Source organism: Argopecten irradians, chromosome 15 (genome assembly GCF_041381155.1).
Source record: "Argopecten irradians isolate NY chromosome 15, Ai_NY, whole genome shotgun sequence".
Lineage (NCBI taxonomy): Eukaryota > Metazoa > Mollusca > Bivalvia > Pectinida > Pectinidae > Argopecten > Argopecten irradians.
In genome coordinates this window covers 25,953,556-25,974,486 of record NC_091148.1, presented here as the reverse complement: position 1 = coordinate 25,974,486, position 20,931 = coordinate 25,953,556, and the positions used below count along the sequence as shown (strand labels likewise).

Here is a 20,931-nt window from a genome sequence, read left to right as displayed (position 1 = left end):
CAAAAGATTAAGTTAATGCAATATAAAAGTTCTGTTTAAAAATATATATATATAATATGTCCTCCTTCTATATTGCATTTATTGAATGTTGAAAATATATTTCTCTCTATACACTGTACTTTGGAAAGAAACTGAATAATGAAAGTTTGAAGTTTATGCCTCTTTGTGTCCCTGAGTGACATCATAACCATCGTTTTTGTTCGAAAATAATTGTATTGAGCTAAATTCCACCTTACCTCTCGGTCTAGTTCGCTAATTGATGGTAACATGCACGGGACTATAAAACACTCCCGTAGAAACGTTTTTTTTTTAAATATTTTCATCGCAACATTATAATATAACATTGAACGTAGAGTGAAATGGGGTGGCCATGGGTTTGGGTTTCCTATTCTCGGTTTGACGGACCTCTGAAAGTGTACTATTCTTCAATGTTGATGATTGGGATAAGTTTAAAGTTTATCCTTGTGGTTCATGTGGTGTTATTGATATACATTATTAATTTTACCGTCATCTTAAAAGTCACTATAAGTTTCTCACAACAATTTAGATGCATTACTTTCAGAATCATCATTTTGAACTTTTCGTTTATTGTAGCTTTCTCCAAGCAACAGATTTGGTTGCCACACATTTTTATATTAACGCACAATCACACAAAACAATACTAGATATGAATACATGTATGTATGCTGCGTCTGCATGCATGGGTTTATCAATTGATAGAAAAGAAAGAGCGATCAACTGCTAGATTTCAAGATAATTTTTCTGGGGAGCGCAGCTATTCGTGGGAGATTGTTATTGAAAATCTGGAAGAAGATACGTTTTACGTTTCCTCAAAATTTCCCATCATATTCTATTGGTCTTTCAAATAATCCTCACTGTATGTGATAAAATGTGCATTAGAAAGGGAGACAATCAAAATTATTCCTTTTGCTATTAATAAAGAAACTATGCTTTTTGGGAAACTAGATCAAAATTGTATATACCATAGGATTGATAATGAAATTGTTCTTTATATTAAACATTATATTTACAAAACTAGATGCTTACATGGTTCATTAAATGTGACAGCTTTTTCAAACTCTATTAAAGATTATTACTATGTTCAAAAGTATATAGCTTTTGGTAAATGAGAAAAAGAAATTAACGGATTCAATAAAGATTGGCAAAAATTGTTAAAACTAGTGGAACTTGCAAACCCCTGACAATTTGTCCATATTTTAAATTGAAATGAAATAGCTATTTAAACATGTTTTTTCCATCTATCATGCTTGCACTATGAATACATTAGTCAACTGATATCCATTTTCTGTCCTTTTTTCCCTTTTCTATCTCTCCCCTTATGTTAATTGTTTATTTATTAGTTTATATACCATCCCTCTTCATACCCTTATCCCCCTTTACCTCCCCCCTTCCATCTGGTTTTTTTTTTCATCTTTTTTTTCTTACCCCTGACCCCTTTTCATAAATAATAATAAAAAAAACAATGTAATTTAGTGTATGAGGGAAAATGCCAGAATGAATGGAAATTGGAGTATTGTGCATGTATATGTGGCAAATGTAGTCTTTGTTAAAACATTGTTTGGAAAATAAAAAAATATAAAAAAAAAAATACAAACCTTTTACATATCCAAAATGTCGCAATCTGGCCCTTTTTAGATTTAGGGTTTTCGTTTCTATCAATTGTTCCTGAATCATTTTATGTAAATGATCATTTTAAATAAATGATAATTTCCACCGACAGGATTGTGATGATTTTAAATAGACCAGTATGTTAACCTTACAGTAAATTTGGCCTAATCAACCTTAGAATAAACTTAACCTAGAACCTTAACTTAACATATAACTGTAAAAAAAACTTAAATTCATGTTAATATTAACCGTAGAGTTTAACTAAAATGTTTCAATTGCATAATTCCTTGTCATGTAGGTCGAACGCTTCCTGAAACTGTTGTCAACTTGTAATTTTCTCTAGTTTTGTCATCTAAACCCCTTGGAGTGGTCGGTGTGCACAATCAATATTATGGACAATATGCGATTTCTCTCCTATACATGTATGTATATGCCTCTTTGTATTTACTAAAATAAACGTGATCAAATGTTAGGGATCATTCGTAATAACTTTGTACAAGGACTAGTACTTTAGCTAAACCAATAATCTGTTTGGTTTGAATGTATGCATGCTAATTATGACGTGTTAAAATCTGACATTAAACAACACTACATTTATGAGTGGACACTAAAATTCCACAATGGACTGTTCCAATGGTTGAAGTAGAAGAGTCTAAATGTGTCTTCAGGGATGAACAGTTGATGGCCCACTTTCTTTGACTTTTAAATGTTGTTGAGTCGCGAATGTTATTGTCTACACCATGGACGTATACATTTCGACTAAATGACATTAGATTTAGCTGTGCGTTTATATATCATCTTAAATAAATGTTTCCTCCATATGGATTTGATTAATATCTTTCTAAAGGAAAGTGTATCTCACTTAAAAGTCCTTGGCTACACTTGTCATCAGCTTCTGAACACCGAAATTAAAATAAATCAAATGTCAATGTTCGTATCGCGGGTTGTATTATGTTTCCTGCCGTCGTCCTAGCACCGCACGTTAGATAGAATATCACAATGAATGTTCGCTGTTATAATTTAATAGATTACGCTGAGAATCTTTTAATTTGTTTGGTGGTGTAAACCTAATCTTAGGCCATCGATATAAACTTTATTATGTTATCAGTGTTTTAAAGTTGTTTTTATTAATTTTATTCGAAAAGGTAGTGAGACTTTAACTATATAATCTTAAAATATTTTTTTTTTGTAACTCTTTATGAGTTCGTAAATGTTGAAAGATAACTTATAACAATTAAGCAATATTATATTTTATGCAGACATACGTTTTGCATCTAGCTAAACAATGTAACACTTCTAGGGCATCGGCAATAATATGTGAGGTAGGCCTAAAGGAGAGATCGAAACAGAAGTTTCTACCATCTTGTCATCAACTATCTTCCCCTTCTTCTAACCTCTCTGCTTTTTTTTTTTTTTTTTTTTTTTTTTTTCTTTTTTTTCTATTTCATTTTCTTAAATTTCTTTGATCTTTATCTAATTTTTCTTTCTTCTAAAACATTGCAATTTACTGAACATTCTCCCTATGGCATTTTTCTTGGTCCTTTTCTTATAGATTTACAAGAATAAAATGTATATAACAAAGCATCTTGTAGGTGTATGAAAGTAGGTGTGCATGCATGCATGAGTTTGTACAGATGGGTATATGGTCCTACTTGTTAATGTAATACCTATTGTGTGAATCAGATGGGTAAGTGAATTTCTTGTATATATAAGAGTGAGAGTTAACGAGTTGATAGTTATGATAATTTGTAAATTGCAATGATGAAAAACCTGAATAAAAAGAAAATTATTTAAAAAAAAAAAAGTTTTTTTGTTTTTTATTTTTTTAAATAAGCCTACTAAACTTAAGGATGTACACCTCTGAGAAGTCAAAATATTCTTGTATTAAACTTTTTTTCTCATATAGATTTTTGGAAACAGGAGTTCATACCATGAAAGAAAATGGAAGAAAAAACATATGTCTTTGTGCTCGTTTTTGAGCTATTGTCACTCAAAGATACCAAAATGACAAAATAGTGGATTTTATTGGAATTTAGCCGTTTTGACCACATACACTAGAATTTAAAGCCATAATTCCCTAATGAGGTGTTTGATATGTATGGATGTTTGTAGAATTTATTTTCAAGTAGTCTTCATTGAAAATATACCAGTTATGATTAATAAGAGTCATATTTTTTCTCAAAATAACAACATATGCTACCCCTACCCCTTAATTTTGAGCTCCAAAATACACCATTTTCAGCCATTTTTGTCAAATTTAACCCTTTATGGAAAAAGTTCTTGTATTAAACTTTTCTCAATAGTTTGCATATCTATAGGGAAAGGGTTATTCTTTCTAAATCAGGCAGAAAAATGGGGGGTCCGTGTGCTTACTTTTTGGCCCCATTTAAATATTTATTTTTCAATATTTTTGAGTAAAAAATAAAAGTGCCCAAATTACCATTGAATGTAAAAATAAAGTGACAAAAGTATATCATTTCACACATTAATGTTCAATATTTTAATTAACATGAACCCAGTGAAGATTTACAGCAAAAATTAACTCGATACAGCTGAAAATGTTGACGCGGTGATGATTTTAGTAAAAACAATTTAAGTAAAAAATGGGAAAACGGTGGCTCTACTCAAAGCCAAAAAAGACACAATTTCAAAATGGCCGCAAAATGGGCCATTTCTTAAAATCGCTGTGTAAAAAAATCTTCTAAAATTAGAAATGTATTTTTTTCACAAAATTTGCTACAAACCACATGCTACATATATTGATAAATCGTATTTGAAAATCTCATAACGTTTTTGATCTATGTCGAAACGAGACTTCAACGGGACTGAAACCACAGAAGAATACATCCTTAACTCTAGTAATCCATAAGTGAAAATAAGATACATGTACAAATGTAGGTCATAGAAAAGAATGTGAAAATGTAGAGCTACTAAATAAAATGTAAAATGTGCTGATGTATCTACATTATACATGTATGTCACGGTTATATCGCACACAAAAATGCAACGGTGTAGACTATATTATTTATTGCGAAAGTCTCCATAATGTAGTCGATTGTAATATACCGTTGACGGAAGTGATTTCCGGAATCAAACCATGCGCTCTTGCACCACATCTTGTATACATACATATATGTACGTATTTACTTGTAACTAATATTATCAACAGGTACTGCTACTTACAATTAATTATTGATACAATTTAAAGAATGAAATGACCTTTATTGATTAATTCCATGGACTTATGAACCTATAAAAGAAAGACTATAAGTTCAAGATTTAGACTTTTTCTTAGTTTGGACTTCTTTATTCTAAAAATATGTTACTGTGTTATTTATTAAAGTAAGTTAAATGTTTATCATTTTCGTGCATTCACTTTTCAAGTGATTTGTAATATAAATTAATTCTCTACCTTTGTAGCAAGTAAAGAATATTACATGTCACTCTGAAAACTCTGAGAATAAAGCATAGTGATTAAGAAATAATAAGAATATCTTACCAGATATAATGATTATTTCATTATTTAAAAAAACTTATCACTTATTTACACACATTAAAATTAAATAGCAATTTTACTTACCTTTATCGAGTTTTTTTTACCTATTTAAAATCTCTGTTATTATTTGTTGTATTCGTGCGGGCCCATGCAGTAATTTATGTTTCCTAACATCATCAAAAGCCTTGGCTAGCGAAGATGCCTCACCACTAACTCAAAAGACTAAAATATGATATAAAAGTAAGGCCCTGATTTATCCCAAAATAAAATATTCCAAAAAATCACGGCAATAATTTCATCAATTCAAACTAGTGATTATGTGTTTCCATCGATTTAAGCGCACTCGTGTCGTCGGTGTGAATCCGGAATTATCCATTTCCGGTCATGCTTTATATATTAGAATATCCACACGCCATTTGCAAAACATAAACAAGAAGGATTTTGATGACTAAACGTCATACGGTTTAAAAAATTATTCAGCTCATATTGAAACTGCTCATCTGAGAGAAACATGGGCTGTATTGTAGGCTCGGTAAGTATCAACAATGTTCGATATTCCTTTCGATCGTGTTAAGTTTGAGATCTGCGTAGTTATTTTTAGCAATGCAAAATTTTGTCACGAGACGATAATGGTTGTTTATTTATAATTTACTTCCTAGAACCAGAGATATTTCTGCTTGTCTGTTCTGTAGGCCTAATGGATAAATATAGTGTGTTGATATCAACACTTTACAATATTTTTAGATGAAATATATGTAGTAAATAATATAATCTTTCTGTCAGTTTTTACGTTTGAAAGATGGCCTACTCGAGTTTCAAAAATATGAAAGAAAAACATTTTCGATTTCCCTGACAGCCATTTTATATCACACTGTAACAGTTAAAGTAACGCTATACGTAACTATAAAAAAAAGTCAAGTAAGATTCGACCCCGATTTTGTAGTATTTGTAGATGTAGTTGAAATTCAAAGAATATTTATAATGATTTCTTATAATTATTAACTTTGGTACAGCAGTTGTTGAAAGTCGAGTTTTTAAACAAACCTTCATTTGAAACTGCAGCTGGTCGTCATAGAAGTTACGATTATTACCTTAAATACATGTACATGAGACCCAATTATTGAATTATATTCCATTGTGGGTGTTTATTGGGTGCCAATTTTGTAACCAGAGGAGAACCTGGAACGCCATCCTTATTGCGCCAGGAGTTACTATCCCTGACGTTATAGGCCTATCCATCAGTGAAGTGTATCACTTAGTTTATACAAACTCCTGCCACTATCTTATTGTAATGTTAACCCTGGTCAATACTAGCCGCAATATATCGCTCGGCTAGAGAGAACTTCTCTTTAGCTCGATCGGTTGAGCGTCAGACTATTAATCCAGAGGTCCTCAGTTCGATCTCTGGCAAGGCAATGATTAAATTTATTATAAATCCTGCACCCTGTTACATATAATTACCGATAGTCAGCTGTTGTTATGGGACGCTGGTCCTTACAGCTACATATGTACGCTATACTATAGGGTTTATGGCCTATAATTTTATACACATAATTTATTTTGAGTTAATCATATTTTATGTCCGTATTCACCATTGTCCTCCCTAGCTCACCTGTTGCTGTGGAAGTGCTATGTTGTATAGGGCAGATTTGTAAGTGGTTTATAATTTATTTTGAGTTAATTCTTTGCTATCTCAGTATATTCTTCATTGTCCTCCCTTATAGCTGGCCTGCTGCTGTGGAAGTGCTGCCTGTAGTCTGTGCTGTGCTGCCTGTCCATCATGCAAGAACTCCACAGCAACTCGGATAGGGTACTCACTCGTTCTGATTGTTGGAACCATCGTCGCCTCCATTTTCCTGGCTCCTGGCCTTCGAGGAGCGCTGGATAAGGTAAGGATTAAATTGTGGCATATGCATATTGTATCAGAAAAAATTCAGTTTGTCTTCTAACATATGAGTTTCTGTAATAATATGACTTAAAACAGCGGATGATTTCTGACAAATTGTTTATTAATATTCGTAACAGAGCACATAATTGATTATAAGTTGATCATTATATTTACCATTAAATGCTAGGATCTTATCATCTTGATAATGATTTTAAGGTCACTTGAAACAAAGTCTCATGTGGCCAATTGCCTTTTGTCTGTCGTCATGTGTCCATAGTCAATTTATTAATTACATTTTCAATTTCATCTCAAAAATTAAAGGATGAAGAAAATTCACTAATATTGCACACCCCTTCTATGGCCTAAGGCCAATCAAAATTCTGAATTATATGGTCCTAGTTCAGGTTAATACGTTCTAGGTTCATCTTTATTTATTATACTTTTGAACAGACGATGTAATTTTAAAAACTTTAACCTTACAGATACCGGGACTGTGTAAAGACTACTTCACAATAGACATATTTGCAGAGGAGAATGCGAGTGAGAAGGCGGCGATGTGTGACGACATGGTGGGTTACCTATCCGTGTACAGGATCTGTTTCTCATTGGCTGCATTCTTCTTCCTCTTCGCCATCATCATGATCAACGTGAAGTCCTCTAAAGATCCTAGAGCTGGCATCCAGAACGGGTTAGTCATTGCTTTTAGGGAAAATTGTATTTCAAGATAAATGTAATTTAAATCATAGGCCCTGTTAAAAGAAGTTGATATTTTAATGAATGAGGACATTAGATAACTATAAACCACTTAATTTTCAAGTATATATCTCATCTTTGTTATGTAAAAGATATTCCCGCTGACATAAATTTGCAATCCAGGGTTGTTACTAATAATCATGCGTTTATATACATTGTGCATTTGATTTCATGTTCAAGCTCTCTCGTGAAATGAAACTATCACACAAAAATATTTAATAAGTACACAATGTCATGCTGAAAAATGTAATTTCATGCTTACCTTGGTACCTTATTTTCAATGGGTGAATTTCAGTTGTTAAGAGAATATGGAATGTAATTAGTTAAAAGGTACCATCATCAACAGGTTAAGTCTGAACACACTATCACCAAGGCTCTGTAGAAAATCTTTGTAGGTCTGGATTCCATTCAAATGATTAATATATGTTGTGACATTACAAGGTGATATTCTTCATTTTCCAGATTCTGGGCCATCAAGTTACTTATCGTCGTAGCTATCTGTGTTGGAGCTTTCTTCATCCCAAGAGGAGAGTTTGGACAAGGTATTCGGCTCACAATAACAATGTTAGAATGTGATTAATGTATATGTACCAGGATATGAAGCTGTAGAAAACAAATGAAGATGAAAAAGAAGGATAGTAAAAACAAGATTCTGCTTTTCCTCCATTCTTTTGGATGGGCCTTATACCTCATTACAGAAGAATATTGATAGGTTTGGAAGAACATTTCCAAAAGTAACCTTTATTTTTTTGCGAATTTGGCTAAAATTTGAAATAACATTCATTACGAATTTGGCCCATGATAATAATTATACGATACCCCTAAATGCCCGTAAAACTGTCTGTTGTGACTGTGTATTTATTTTCACACCTCTGTGTTACAGTGTGGATGGTGATTGGTATGATTGGAGCCTTCCTCTTCATACTCATACAGCTCATCCTCATCATCGATTTCGCGCACGGCTGGGCCGAGAGCTGGGTCGAGAAATACGAGGAGACGGAATCTAAATGCTATTACTTTGGTAAGTTTAAGAAGGAAAAGACATTTCTGACATAGATTAAGATTTAAGAAACACAGTTGTGAAGCTGGATTATCATTTAAAGATCAGTAAAATGTCTTGTCTACTAGATGTCCTGGTAAGTTATTTTTGTGGATATTTTATGTCTTTGCCATAAAATGGATGTATTTAGTTTTACCTGTGTAATTTTTGTCCTCTCACATTTCTAATTTGTATGAATCCAAGGGTATTTATGTCTTACAAACATTTCATTAACCTTTGAAATGTTTCAATTAGAATTTCTTTTGTTATGTGATATTTTCTTGAATATTGAAATACATATTCACTCATTCACCCCTAAGTCACATTTGAACTATTCCAATATAAATGCTGGAATAGTTCATTATTAATTTTTAGGGATGAATAAGTATATCACTTTACCCAATGAAATATTGCTTTGTTCCAGGACTGCTGTTCTTCACCGTCTTTTTCTACATTATTGCCATCGTCGCTATCATCCTCTTCTACGTGTACTACGCCACGGTATGTAACAACATTCTTAGGAGTAATATTCTGACTTTGCATATTACATAGTTATCTCCCATGCAGGAAGTTATAAATTGTGACATCAATACTTTGTGATCAAAATTCCCTGTCCTTTTCTCTTGAGAATGTCTTTACACTTGCAAACATATGACATCACAATCAATGCCTACCTGCAATGGTAGATGCAAAGAGGGGTATTCAGATACAGGACAAAAGAAAAGTTTGTACATATTAAATTGATGACAATTTGTCAATTGGGAAAAAATAAGGTCTATTAAAGAGCTATGTTTAATTCTATTCACAAAAGAATGTGTTCTTATTTTCATTTCATAATGATATTTTAGCTTGATTAATTGAAAAAGGGATATTTTATTATTGTGATTCCAGCCAGTTGTTTGGTCCCTGTGATTATGGCATGATATTTTACTGGGAGACTCATCTACAGAAGTTCAGTATTAACCTGTGTTTTGTATGTGTCTTGCCCTTGTGATCATGACGTTGTCAGTATTAACCTGTGTTTTATATTATCATGCCCCTGTGATCATTACTTGATATTTTACAGGGAGACTGTACTCTGCACAAGTTCTTCGTCAGCTTTAACCTGATCCTGTGTTTGGCGGTCTCTATTCTGGCGATATTACCTTTTGTCCAGGAAGGTCAGCTATATCTTCTCTTACATAACTTATCATGATGTTTTCATGCCTTACAGCATTTTCACACCGATGCATGTAATTTTGTGATTCAAAGCAGCACCAGCGAAATTTAATTTAACGTGAAAGCTAGGTAGTTAATTACTGTATGTATTTTAATATACATCAACATAATCTTTTTGAATTTATGGACACAAATTAAAAATTTGAAAAAAATGTAAATTCTTAAAAGTTTTATGTTAGTATTAAAATTCTATATAGGACATCATTCAAATTTTCAAGAGATTTTAGGATAAATAAATGAAAGAACAGACATGTATATTACATTTCAAGTGAAACAACAGAAAGCAACGTTACGGGTGAATAAGTTGGATAAGCTATTTAAAGTAACATTGTGGAATAAGCGTAAATTAAAGGATAATACATACTTGGACAGATTGTTTAGATTTTGAATCAATGGTACACAAGACACAATGTAAACTGACATTTTTGTGACAAAAACCTATTATAATGTGTTTTATATTTCACAGTGAACCCTAGGTCCGGCCTGTTGCAGTCTGCAGTCATTAAAACCTATTATAATGTGTTTTATATTTCACAGTGAACCCTAGGTCCGGCCTGTTGCAGTCTGCAGTCATTATATTTTACAGTGAACCCTAGGTCCAGCCTGTTACAGTCTGCAGTCATTAAAACCTATTATAATGTGTTTTATATTTTACAGTGAACCCTAGGTCCGGCCTGTTACAGTCTGCGGTCATCACCATGTATGTCCAGTACTTGACCTGGTCAGCCATGTCTAACAACCCAGGTACCATTATAACTTTTTCAGATTTATTTTGTATTCATCTCTTCTTTCTTCTCCAAATCGTCCACCGTTTTCTTTGTATTTAGTAGTATTACATGTCCTCACATTTCTTCACCAAGCTTAATTCATCCATCATTTATCTAAAGCGCGGTCTACTCAGAAAAAAGGAATGTTGAGTCCAGAACACTGATCTTCTAAAATTTGATGAGTCTCAATATGAAGATATACATTTGCTCCAAATTTATCAAAAGTTTGAGGAGTATTACAGGAAAAGTATAATTTATCTATGACACATCGTATGGCTGAGTCTACAGATAATTAAGTGATATATGACTCTTAAGAATATTTGTTATGAATTATTCATGTGTAGGACAAAACTTCTTGTAAAATCATAATACTGTCATTAATGTATTGTTAGAATCTAATAGTAATGCAAAATATAGTTACCTTTCATAATAACTTCATTTATATGAAATACACAGCTATATGGAATTATATTTGAATATTTGTAAAACCAATGTAATCTTTAAAAAAAGAATACCCCTGCCATGAAATTGAGGGCAAAGTATTACCCATATCCGTCTAATCCTGTGTACGTCCCACCGTTACATTCGATACCATCCCATTTGGAAACGGAGATGGGAACATTTATGTCTTACAAATTCCTAGTGAAATCTTGTTGTTTTAGATACCTCCTGTAACCCAAGCATCACAGCGATATTCAGCGGTAACACCACTGTTCCCTCCTCGGCTGGCACGGACAGCTCCATGGTGTTCGGACAGTTTGACTACCAGAGTCTGTTGGCTCTACTGCTCTGGCTGTTTGCCGTTCTCTACTCTAGGTATGTGTATCTTTATTAGGTCAAACAGATTTGTTGTTACAGCAGGCACTATTTGTACTTTGTGAAATTAGCAGTTCCAGTTGCAGCTTCTTTTCTTTTGTTCACCCTAGAAATCTCATATCTTTGAAAAAAATACTGTTAAGTCCCACACCAAAGAATATGTTTGATATCATGTTTCAGGTACCATTTATTTAATACTGTTAATCTCAGTGGCAAGTTGATAGATGGGGCCGCAGTGGCGAATGGTTAAGGTGTCTCAATATATTACCAGAAGCCTTCCACCTCTGGGTCCCGAATTTGAATCCCATGTGGGTTGTTGCCAGGTACTGGCTGCTTGTCAGTGGTTTTTCTCTGGGTACTCCGGCTTTCTTCCACCAACAAACCTGGCACGTCTTTACATGACCCTGACTGTTAATAGGACTTTAAACTAATAAAACCCAAACACGTTGTTATGTCAGCTTGACCTAACTAGTCATTGATAAGTAGTATAATTTATGATACCTGTTTTTGTGTATTGTTTTAAGTTTGATATATTAGAATCACTATTTTCCAGCAAACAATCGATAAGTATTAGCATAATTGAAGTTTAATAATTGATTTTTGACAAATTTATATTTTTTTTAATTAACTATTTGAATATTTTAATGATTTTTGGTTAGTTATTTATTGCTAATATTGGGTGCATGATTTATAAATAATTACCACACACTAATCTTATAAGTTTGAATAAGTATTGCATTGTTATTTTATTGTAGTGACAGATATATTAACATGAAATAGAAATAATATTTTCATTCAGAAATGCATCTGCTACTTGGAAAACAAAACAAAGAGACGGTAGAAATGATGACAAATAGATTTGGTCTTCGATGTACTAATGCTGTCACTCTTTATTTTAAAGTTTTGTATTGACCATCTGACCTACAATTGCAAGCCTTTCATGTTCATTATTCGTTATTTCTGTTATCAGGTATAAAGTCGTGCCATACTTCAAATTTTCAGATATATTGTAGCCATATCCAGGGGTGTACAATTCCAAAAATTTTGCACTAGCCCAAGGGCTAGTAGCAACAATTTTTCACTAGCCCTGATCAGAATACTACTAGCCCTATTTTTCGTTCATTTTCATATGCACATTTTACTCTATCTGGATTTTGTACAAACCTGTACAGAACAAATACATGTCTAAACAGTGTGTTAAATACCATATCTGCTAATAAAGATATCACACAGATTGTTTCACAGGAACCAGGTATTCATATAATAATGAAAACATTATTGAGTCGATATTGATAATGCAACAATGCCATCGCATGCAAAATATTTCAGATTTGAAATTATAGTTCTTATATCACTCAAATATTTGCTTTAAAACTATCATTAGATGTAAAGAAAGAAAACATAATCAGTATATCTATTAAAGTTTAACTTTGATATTAAAGCTTTGCAAGGAAACATAACATGAATACAATCAGTATTAAATATCTGCTGTTTTCATTTTATATGTAAGATGAACTTATTAGAATTTAGTAAATAGTACAGTTCATGAAATTTTTGTAACAAAATCTTGAAGTAAAATTACTTTTTACTGATCTTACTTATTTTCCATGATTTTTATGAATATTAAAAAAAAAACTCCATTTTATCTAGTAACATTTGCATGAGATTTGAATAAAATGTTGCCAATTCCATAATTTCATATAAATTATTTCCAAGAACTGTACACAAATTCAATTTGACAATTTACAATAAAATATTTTGTAAATGATTATTAAATTGCACTGCTAATTTTCATTTACAAGATTTCAATTCTATTTAAGTTATTTTGAAAAACATTTAGTGAATTTATTTGTGTCAATTAACTAAGCATACCTATATATATGTATAGATCTGCAAGTGCACAGGACTAAAAATTACCATTATTTCATACTTCAAAACGATCCTCTATCCATCTCACAGCAGTAGTACTTTCTGAATCCAACCCTCATATACTCAAATTTATAACACTAAAATGATAGTGATGCTAAATAATATAACAGTCACTTCATAATTAATTTTTATCTAGAGTCTAGAAATCTAGATTTTCCCGTTCCCTGTCTGTCAACAACATCGGCAAACACATGGCCATCTGGGTCACTCAAGCGCTTAACTTTCACCAATTACATAACAAAGCGTTTGATGCACCTAGATGAAAAATGTTATTTACGTTTGGGAACCATCTGTGGTTGTAAAACTACATTCATGATATTTTCGCTTCAGTTTTGACCACATGTTTACTGCTAGTAGAATTCTGAACAGCAATAAAAGGCTAAACTGCTGATTTACAACTAAATTTCAATGTAAAGATAGATTTTTATCAGGAAATTTCCACTAGCCCACGGGCTAGTAATGATCGTGAAGCCACTAGCCCTGACCTGAAATTCACTAGCCCCAGACGTCGGGCCAGTGGAATTGTACACCCCTGCATATCATAATGCAACAATATTTGATAGTATGGAAAAAAGTTGTAGTACCAGGTGCATGTGTAATATTTCAGGGTGACTTGACCACTGGGCCTCAACAGCCTTGCATTAGTAATGTAATATGGTTGGATGGTTGGACTATGAATGTCGTGAAATGTATTAGGTGCTAGTTATTACAGGGTACTTGTTGAATTTGATACTTATGATATATTTTCTTCATTCAATACTACAGCATCCGAACCTCTACCCACAGCCAAGTAGGAAAGTTGACCATGTCTGAGAAAACCATTCTTCAATCTGATACAGGTATGACTTTTAGTGACGGACCAATCAATATGTTTGTTCAGTAATGTTTGAGTAAGACCAATAATGATAAATAATGGTCATTGTCAGAGCGCATCAATGGCAGAAGTAATTGTTATAAAACCAGATTTCACTGGGACCAGCATATTAGTGTGATGTAGCCAGGTTTCCAGAGTATACAGTTTAAATTACGAAGAAAAACATCATACATTTACACCGGATTACACAGGTATGTGGATTAGACAAGAACCGGTTTATACTGAGTGTTAAAGTCAAATTAGAAATAGGTTAACAAAATGTACTAAAATGTAAATAGTGATTGATTTTTTATTTGAAATCAATGTCAAATGTTGATTGAAATGGTAATTATGCTACTACACTGAAATGTTGTAACTCTGTTTGCTCAGCATTGCATCATTGCACCTTAATTGTGTTCCACAGTGTTAAGTGATGTAACATATCTAATGGTGTCAATATTTATACCAGACACATTAAAAATTATTGTCATCATGATCATTATAGTATCATCATATTTATTGTACAAAAACAGATCAGGGTTAAAAATCTAGACCAAGTTATATTTATCTGATAGCAGTACTGATTACAAACCATGTTTTGTAAAATCTAATTGTGCTATTTTTGAAATGCAGCATGACTTTTCTGTATCATGGAATTCACTATCATGATCCTCATTTGGCAAAAACGCTTTTGTTATCGCTAATCTTTTAATTATTGAAAAAGGTTAGAAATATATATTAATGTATAGATCATTGGTGATTGTTGAAAAAAGACAGAATCATAATCATAGCACATAAGTTTTTGAAAAGAATTCTTTTACATTTAGAAAAGGTAACTATATATCACATGTACTTCATTATTATTCCAAGATTATTATAGCAATAGCTATTTAAAAGAATCTTATGATAATTAGATGATTCATTTAATACTCTGGCTCTGGAAAAATGAAACAATTTTTGGCTTTAAATAAACTTTCGTTTGCTAATCATTTTTTTTTTCGTAAAATCATCCTGTGAATGGCTAAGTCTAAACTTAAGACATTTTAAATAAACAACTTGAGACTGTGTCATGATCTTGGAGCTTAAAGTGTAATTTGGTTTTCAAGTCAATATTAAAATTGACGGTTCGCCAGCTGTCTTAACAACTCTGAAACCACACATAACTATACAGTAAAACATAGTTATAACAAACGTCTGGCGACCAATGAAATTAGTTTGTTATAATTTTAATTCGTTATACACATGTTACAAAGGAAAACTCATACGTGAATTCACTGTTCGAATATTTGATATAAAGAGTTCATGTTGTATGCAGTACTAGTTGTACCACATGCAGGCGATTGGTCACTTATATATCAGAGTTATTGCAGTTTATTAGAGTTATGTCCCTGTATTCACTCTTCAGGTGAAAGTCTCTTATGTAAGTGTTATCATTTTCTGTGCCTGGAATAGTTCGTGGAACGATTTTACAAAGTTCAAAATAAATTCCATGTTTCTTCTTAATCCATCAAAATCATGTCAAGTTCTCCTTATTAAATCATTCCAATTAAACTGTTCCAACCACATAAAAGAAAGCAAATGCAAGCTTACTTCCTTTGAAGCTCGTCCCCACTGAGTTGGTTTGAATGACATGTTGCTACTTTAGTTTATGATTTATCACATAATCTTAAAGCACATTAAATAGGATCGTTTTATCACATGCATTAATTAAAATAATTAACAATAAAAGAGAGGTGGGTAAAGATAGGTGGGTAAATCTACTTGTTATACAAGTTATATAGAACCAACTAGAGGTAAAAAAATAAAATAATTTCACCTGCGTGTTGAAGTTCTGCAAAGCATCAGAAAAAAGTGTATGATTAATTACAAAAAGTGGAATTATTTGATGTATTAATTGAATTATGAAATAATTTCTTGTTTTGCTATGTAATTTTTCCATGATTCGCCATGTATTGTCGACTTCTTCTATTAATGATATTTCATTTCTTATCTAAATCCATGAAGCATTTTGAGATAAATAGGGTTTCATACAAAATGTTATAACAATACATTTGAAAACACCTTTACAGTTTTTTGTTAAAAAATAAAAGCATGAAATACTAATAATATACAGTATGTAAAATATGCTAATCAAGATTTCAAAGTTTCCATTACGAAGAGAAAATTTGAAATCTAATACAATTCCAAAGGAAGAGAACAATTAACATCTATAGTTGTATGCTAATAAAGTTCATATTTGTATTAATTCAACATTCTTCTCTCACATGAAAGCTTGAACCAGAAACATATATACATAGAGATAGGAAGCTCCTTCTTTGTCTTTGTTGACAGGCAGCGGGACCTCCAGTTTATACGCATTTCCCCTTGGCCAGCTACTTTTAAGTGTATTCTTTTAAACATGATATTTTTACATCAATACAAAGTTTACACATTACATCATGGTTTGATGTGATCAATTTTCCCGGTTGATGTTATTTAATATTATTTTTGAAAGCATGAAAATCAGCAATTTTACCTGGTTTTTCGAAAATCAGACTTTCAAAACCGGAAGTGCATTTTATTTTATTAATGTATAAGTTAAAATATATTTTTTCTATCCAAAATTGTATTCAAACCATCTGAAAATTATTTAACTTTTATAACATATCAAAGTTATTCTTCTGTATCTAACTATTTAAAAATTTATCTAAAAACCCTTAAGCACATCTGCCTATCGTAAAAATGGCGGAGTTGCCAATCTCTATGTATATATGTTTCTGCTTGAACGAAACATAGAGACTATCGTAGATATAGTACAAGTATTGTTAAAATACTGCGTATTTGATGTGCTATTTAATTAATAAAGTACCTTTTCATTGATACCATTATGTGGTATTTGTACTGTGACATACACTGTACTTACCTGAGTATCCAATCCTAAATGTCAGTTCTGTAATTAGAAATGAAATTAATTTGAAGACATTATCAAACTTTTGGCTAGGGTTGGAGGACTTCTATATATATTTATAAATCTTTATTGATTTTCGATTTTTTTAATCGATTTTCAAGTTCTAGGATGAATCTGTTGAATATAAAATTCATTCTGTCATTCAGGGTCCAGTTTTTCTTACAAAACTAGGCAGCAGTAGCTTGTATACATAGCCAAGATTGCGATTGTGTTGCTAATGCATGCTTTCAATCAATGTTGCATAAAAAGTTGAAAGTTGCATTTCTTATCTACTTATTATCGTCAGTGGTAAAACGCTGAAAAAACACTTAGTTCAGTCACATGCTTTCAGTTCAGTCACATGCTTGTGATATTGCTTATATTAAAAATCGTTCGTCAATTTAATGGTGTAGTTGATGTGCAGATTTTACATTTGAAATTTGATGAATGAAAGGAGGAAAACCATCATTGATAACCTATATTAAAGGCTAATGATTGTTATATTTAACAAATTGAAGAAAGAAAGCAACATCACGTATTTGATACTCCCTTCCCTAGATATAAACACACCCTTTTCATTAATCAATTGCTTTTATATAAAATTTTGGCTTACTTTGCGCAAAAGCTCTTTTGAAAGGTTAAAATAGTTTTGGTTCCACCTCTCAACTTTGAAGTTCCCTTCAATATTTTTAAAGTGCCCTATGTGCTTATTGAGTCAAATTCATTATGTAAGATTAATATCACCAAACCTTTTTGTTTCCACCTACTTGCATGACTGTACGTTTGTGATTTTGTTGTTATTTACAGCTGAATATCAAGGTGTGTATAGTGTTGATGTAGTTGTCTGATGATAAAGTTTTAGTTTTGCTCTAAACTCTATTTACTGCCTGTTTGTTCTGAGGCGTGCTAAAATCTTGTGTTATTTGTAAAACTTCTTGTTCGATTTTCTCATAATCATAATCAGAGTTCATAGTTATATGTTAGTTTTGGAAACCAGATTTCATGATGTAGCCATAGTAACCAGAATTTTATCTCCTAGTCATGGTAACCAGATTTCATGTATCATTGAAATCATGTTATTTTATGCGTTATACTGTATAGTTGTAAAATTTCGTGATTTACTAATTGGAACTTATTCTTTTGGATTATGTTTTCGCAAATCAGTTTTGTAGCCCTTAAAAGTGTCATGCATACGAAAGGATGTGATATGTAAAATCATGTTTTTTGAGATATTCAATTTATGAAAATGCTAATTTATCAAAATTAGATTACCTCTCCAAATGATAACTCTGTAGTAGTTGATGTACTCGATGGAAAAGAATCATGAAATTCTGGTTTCTGTTGAAGTGAAGGCAGCTAGATGTCATCATGTATCCTTAAGATCTATGAAACACTGGTTTACTTTGGTCCTCGCTGTTAACAACCACAAGAGCTTATTTCCTGATATGCCTAATATCATCATATGCTGAACAGACTTCAAAAGTAAAGACAGTATGCTTCATGTCTTTTACAATAGTTCCACATGTTATAGTGGGAATTTTACTTGCGAATTAATATTCTAGTATAAAAATAATGCATTCAAATACCACGTAAAGTTTCATAGCTGTAAATGTTCTATAACATGTACATGTGTATCTGTAGTATTGTTTCATTTTTAACTCTTAACAGCCTTCTCACTACGTATACCAAGTGTTTTATCCCTTAACTCTATCACAGCAACTTCACTAAAGTTTGATTTCAACTTGTGTGTTTTGTTACTAACCAACACAAAAATTACCATTTTATAATGAATACAGATTTAGGCTTCACATGTCTAGTAAAACTTCATCAGCGATCATTATTTGTCAGTATTTTACAGATGTGGTAAAATTCTTAGCTTTGTTTAGGTTTACTTTCATAGGTATATGAGAAGTGAAAGTTTGTCAGAAGTACACACGTGTGCATGAATATAAACAGGAATTTACCAATAAAATGTAGATGCACATCTTAGAAGTGAATCTATATGCAGCAAAGCTTACTTATTAATACCATATTACTGCTGTTACAGTAGTTAATGTAACATGTGAATACTTCATTCACACTGCTTTTTATGCTTTGACTATTAAACCAGATGTCAGTAATGACTTATTACCTGTAAGGGATTGACAGGTTTATAACAGATCATTGCCTGTTTCAGCCTCCACAGAATCTGACAAGGATGAGGAGAAGGGAGGTCAGAACGTCTGGGATAACGAGGAGGACACTGTCGCCTACAGCTACAGCTTCTTCCACTTCATGTTGTGTCTGGGGGCCCTGTACGTCATGATGACCCTCACAAACTGGTACAGGTAAGTGTCCAAGGTCAATGTTAAGTCTCGGCGAGGGGAAAGGTCAAGGTCATCAAATCAGGTAAGTGTCTGAATGGTCAAAAGTTGAGGGCTCTGTAAGTCATGACCTTTCTAACCAGCTGGTACAAGTTAATTGTCGGTTATGTCAAAGTTTAATGTTGACAAATTCAAAGGCCAAGGTCAGTAGAGCATGTAAGTGATTGCGAGATCAAAGGGTCAAATGAAGTGTCGGCAAGGTGAAATGTTACAGGGAGACATTAAAGTCATGATTAATCAAATCTTTACATGAAAATGTTTGCAAGGTAAAAAGAAAAGGTCAAGGTTAGGTCAGTGTTGATGAGGTCAAATATGCTGATGCCAGCATGGTAAGTAAAACTCAGCAAGTTAAAATGACAGGGTTAGGGGAACAAGTAGATGAATGAAAGGTCAGGGGAACAGATAGATATATGAAAGGTCAGGGGAACAGGTAGATGTATGAAAGGTCAGGGGAACAGGTAGATGTATGAAAGGTCAAATGTCAAGGTTAATAGTAATATCCTGTTCTTACAGGAATCTAGGATATATTACAATGTTTCTAATTGTAAACAATAAGAACAAGACAAGAGTAAGAATAGAAATATTAGAAGAGTACACATTATCTATTTAACCCCATTCTTCCTCCTTCAACCTCATTTGGTTTTGACATTTGACTTTGCTATTTTTCAGCCCGAGTTCTGACTTCAACACGCTGAATTACAACATGCCTGCCCTGTGGGTGAAGATCTCCTCCACTTGGGTCTGTTTAGCCCTCTACGTTTGGACACTGGTGGCTCCTTTGATCCTCCGCAACAGAGAGTTCAGCTAAGGGAGATAATCATAGAATTAAGCCAGACACTCAAGTGTTAAGGTTGGAGACATGAACAACTGGATGAATAGACCTGATCAGTTGTGATGAGGAATACACAGATGTGATATAGTCATGATATTTTATGTGACGACGATTGAACATTATTTAATTATGTCTATTTGACTTAGTCGTTTTATTTTCACTAGCGGTTTTTTTCTGAATTAAAACCAAAAATAAACATTGTTATATAGAGCTTCTGTTGATCAAAGGTGAAACACAATTCACTCAGTCAACTATTAAGACATTAGAAAAAATTTGATTTAGAGACTAGAACAGTTTCTTTCATTATGAAAGTTCTGAGGAGTATTTTCCATTTCTAGAATACAAGATTCTGTTGAAAGACTAAATATACATTTTATGGTAATAAGGCCTGCAAGCCTTGCTGAATATTTATTTATACTCAC

At 32.4% G+C, this 20,931-nt stretch overlaps 1 protein-coding gene across 3 annotated transcripts; it reads left to right on the top strand.

Moving 5' to 3' along the window:
- The first annotated feature begins 5,494 nt into the window (after nt 1-5,494).
- Nucleotides 5,495-20,665, top strand: LOC138309055 (serine incorporator 3-like). 3 transcript variants are annotated; one of them, XM_069250177.1, is made up of 13 exons: nt 5,495-5,657; nt 6,850-7,014; nt 7,496-7,701; nt 8,229-8,308; nt 8,650-8,787; nt 9,230-9,306; nt 9,872-9,965; nt 10,681-10,767; nt 11,453-11,606; nt 14,301-14,374; nt 18,122-18,133; nt 19,491-19,641; nt 20,347-20,665. In XM_069250177.1, exons 1-13 carry the CDS (start codon nt 5,637-5,639, stop codon nt 20,483-20,485), a joined length of 1,398 nt encoding a protein of 465 aa, XP_069106278.1. In that variant the 5' UTR covers nt 5,495-5,636; the 3' UTR covers nt 20,486-20,665. The 3 variants fall into 3 exon arrangements, with proteins under 3 accessions (XP_069106278.1, XP_069106277.1, XP_069106279.1); XM_069250176.1 differs by lacking the exon at nt 18,122-18,133 and adding an exon at nt 15,794-15,808; XM_069250178.1 differs by lacking the exon at nt 18,122-18,133.
- Nucleotides 20,666-20,931: the final 266 nt, after the last annotated feature.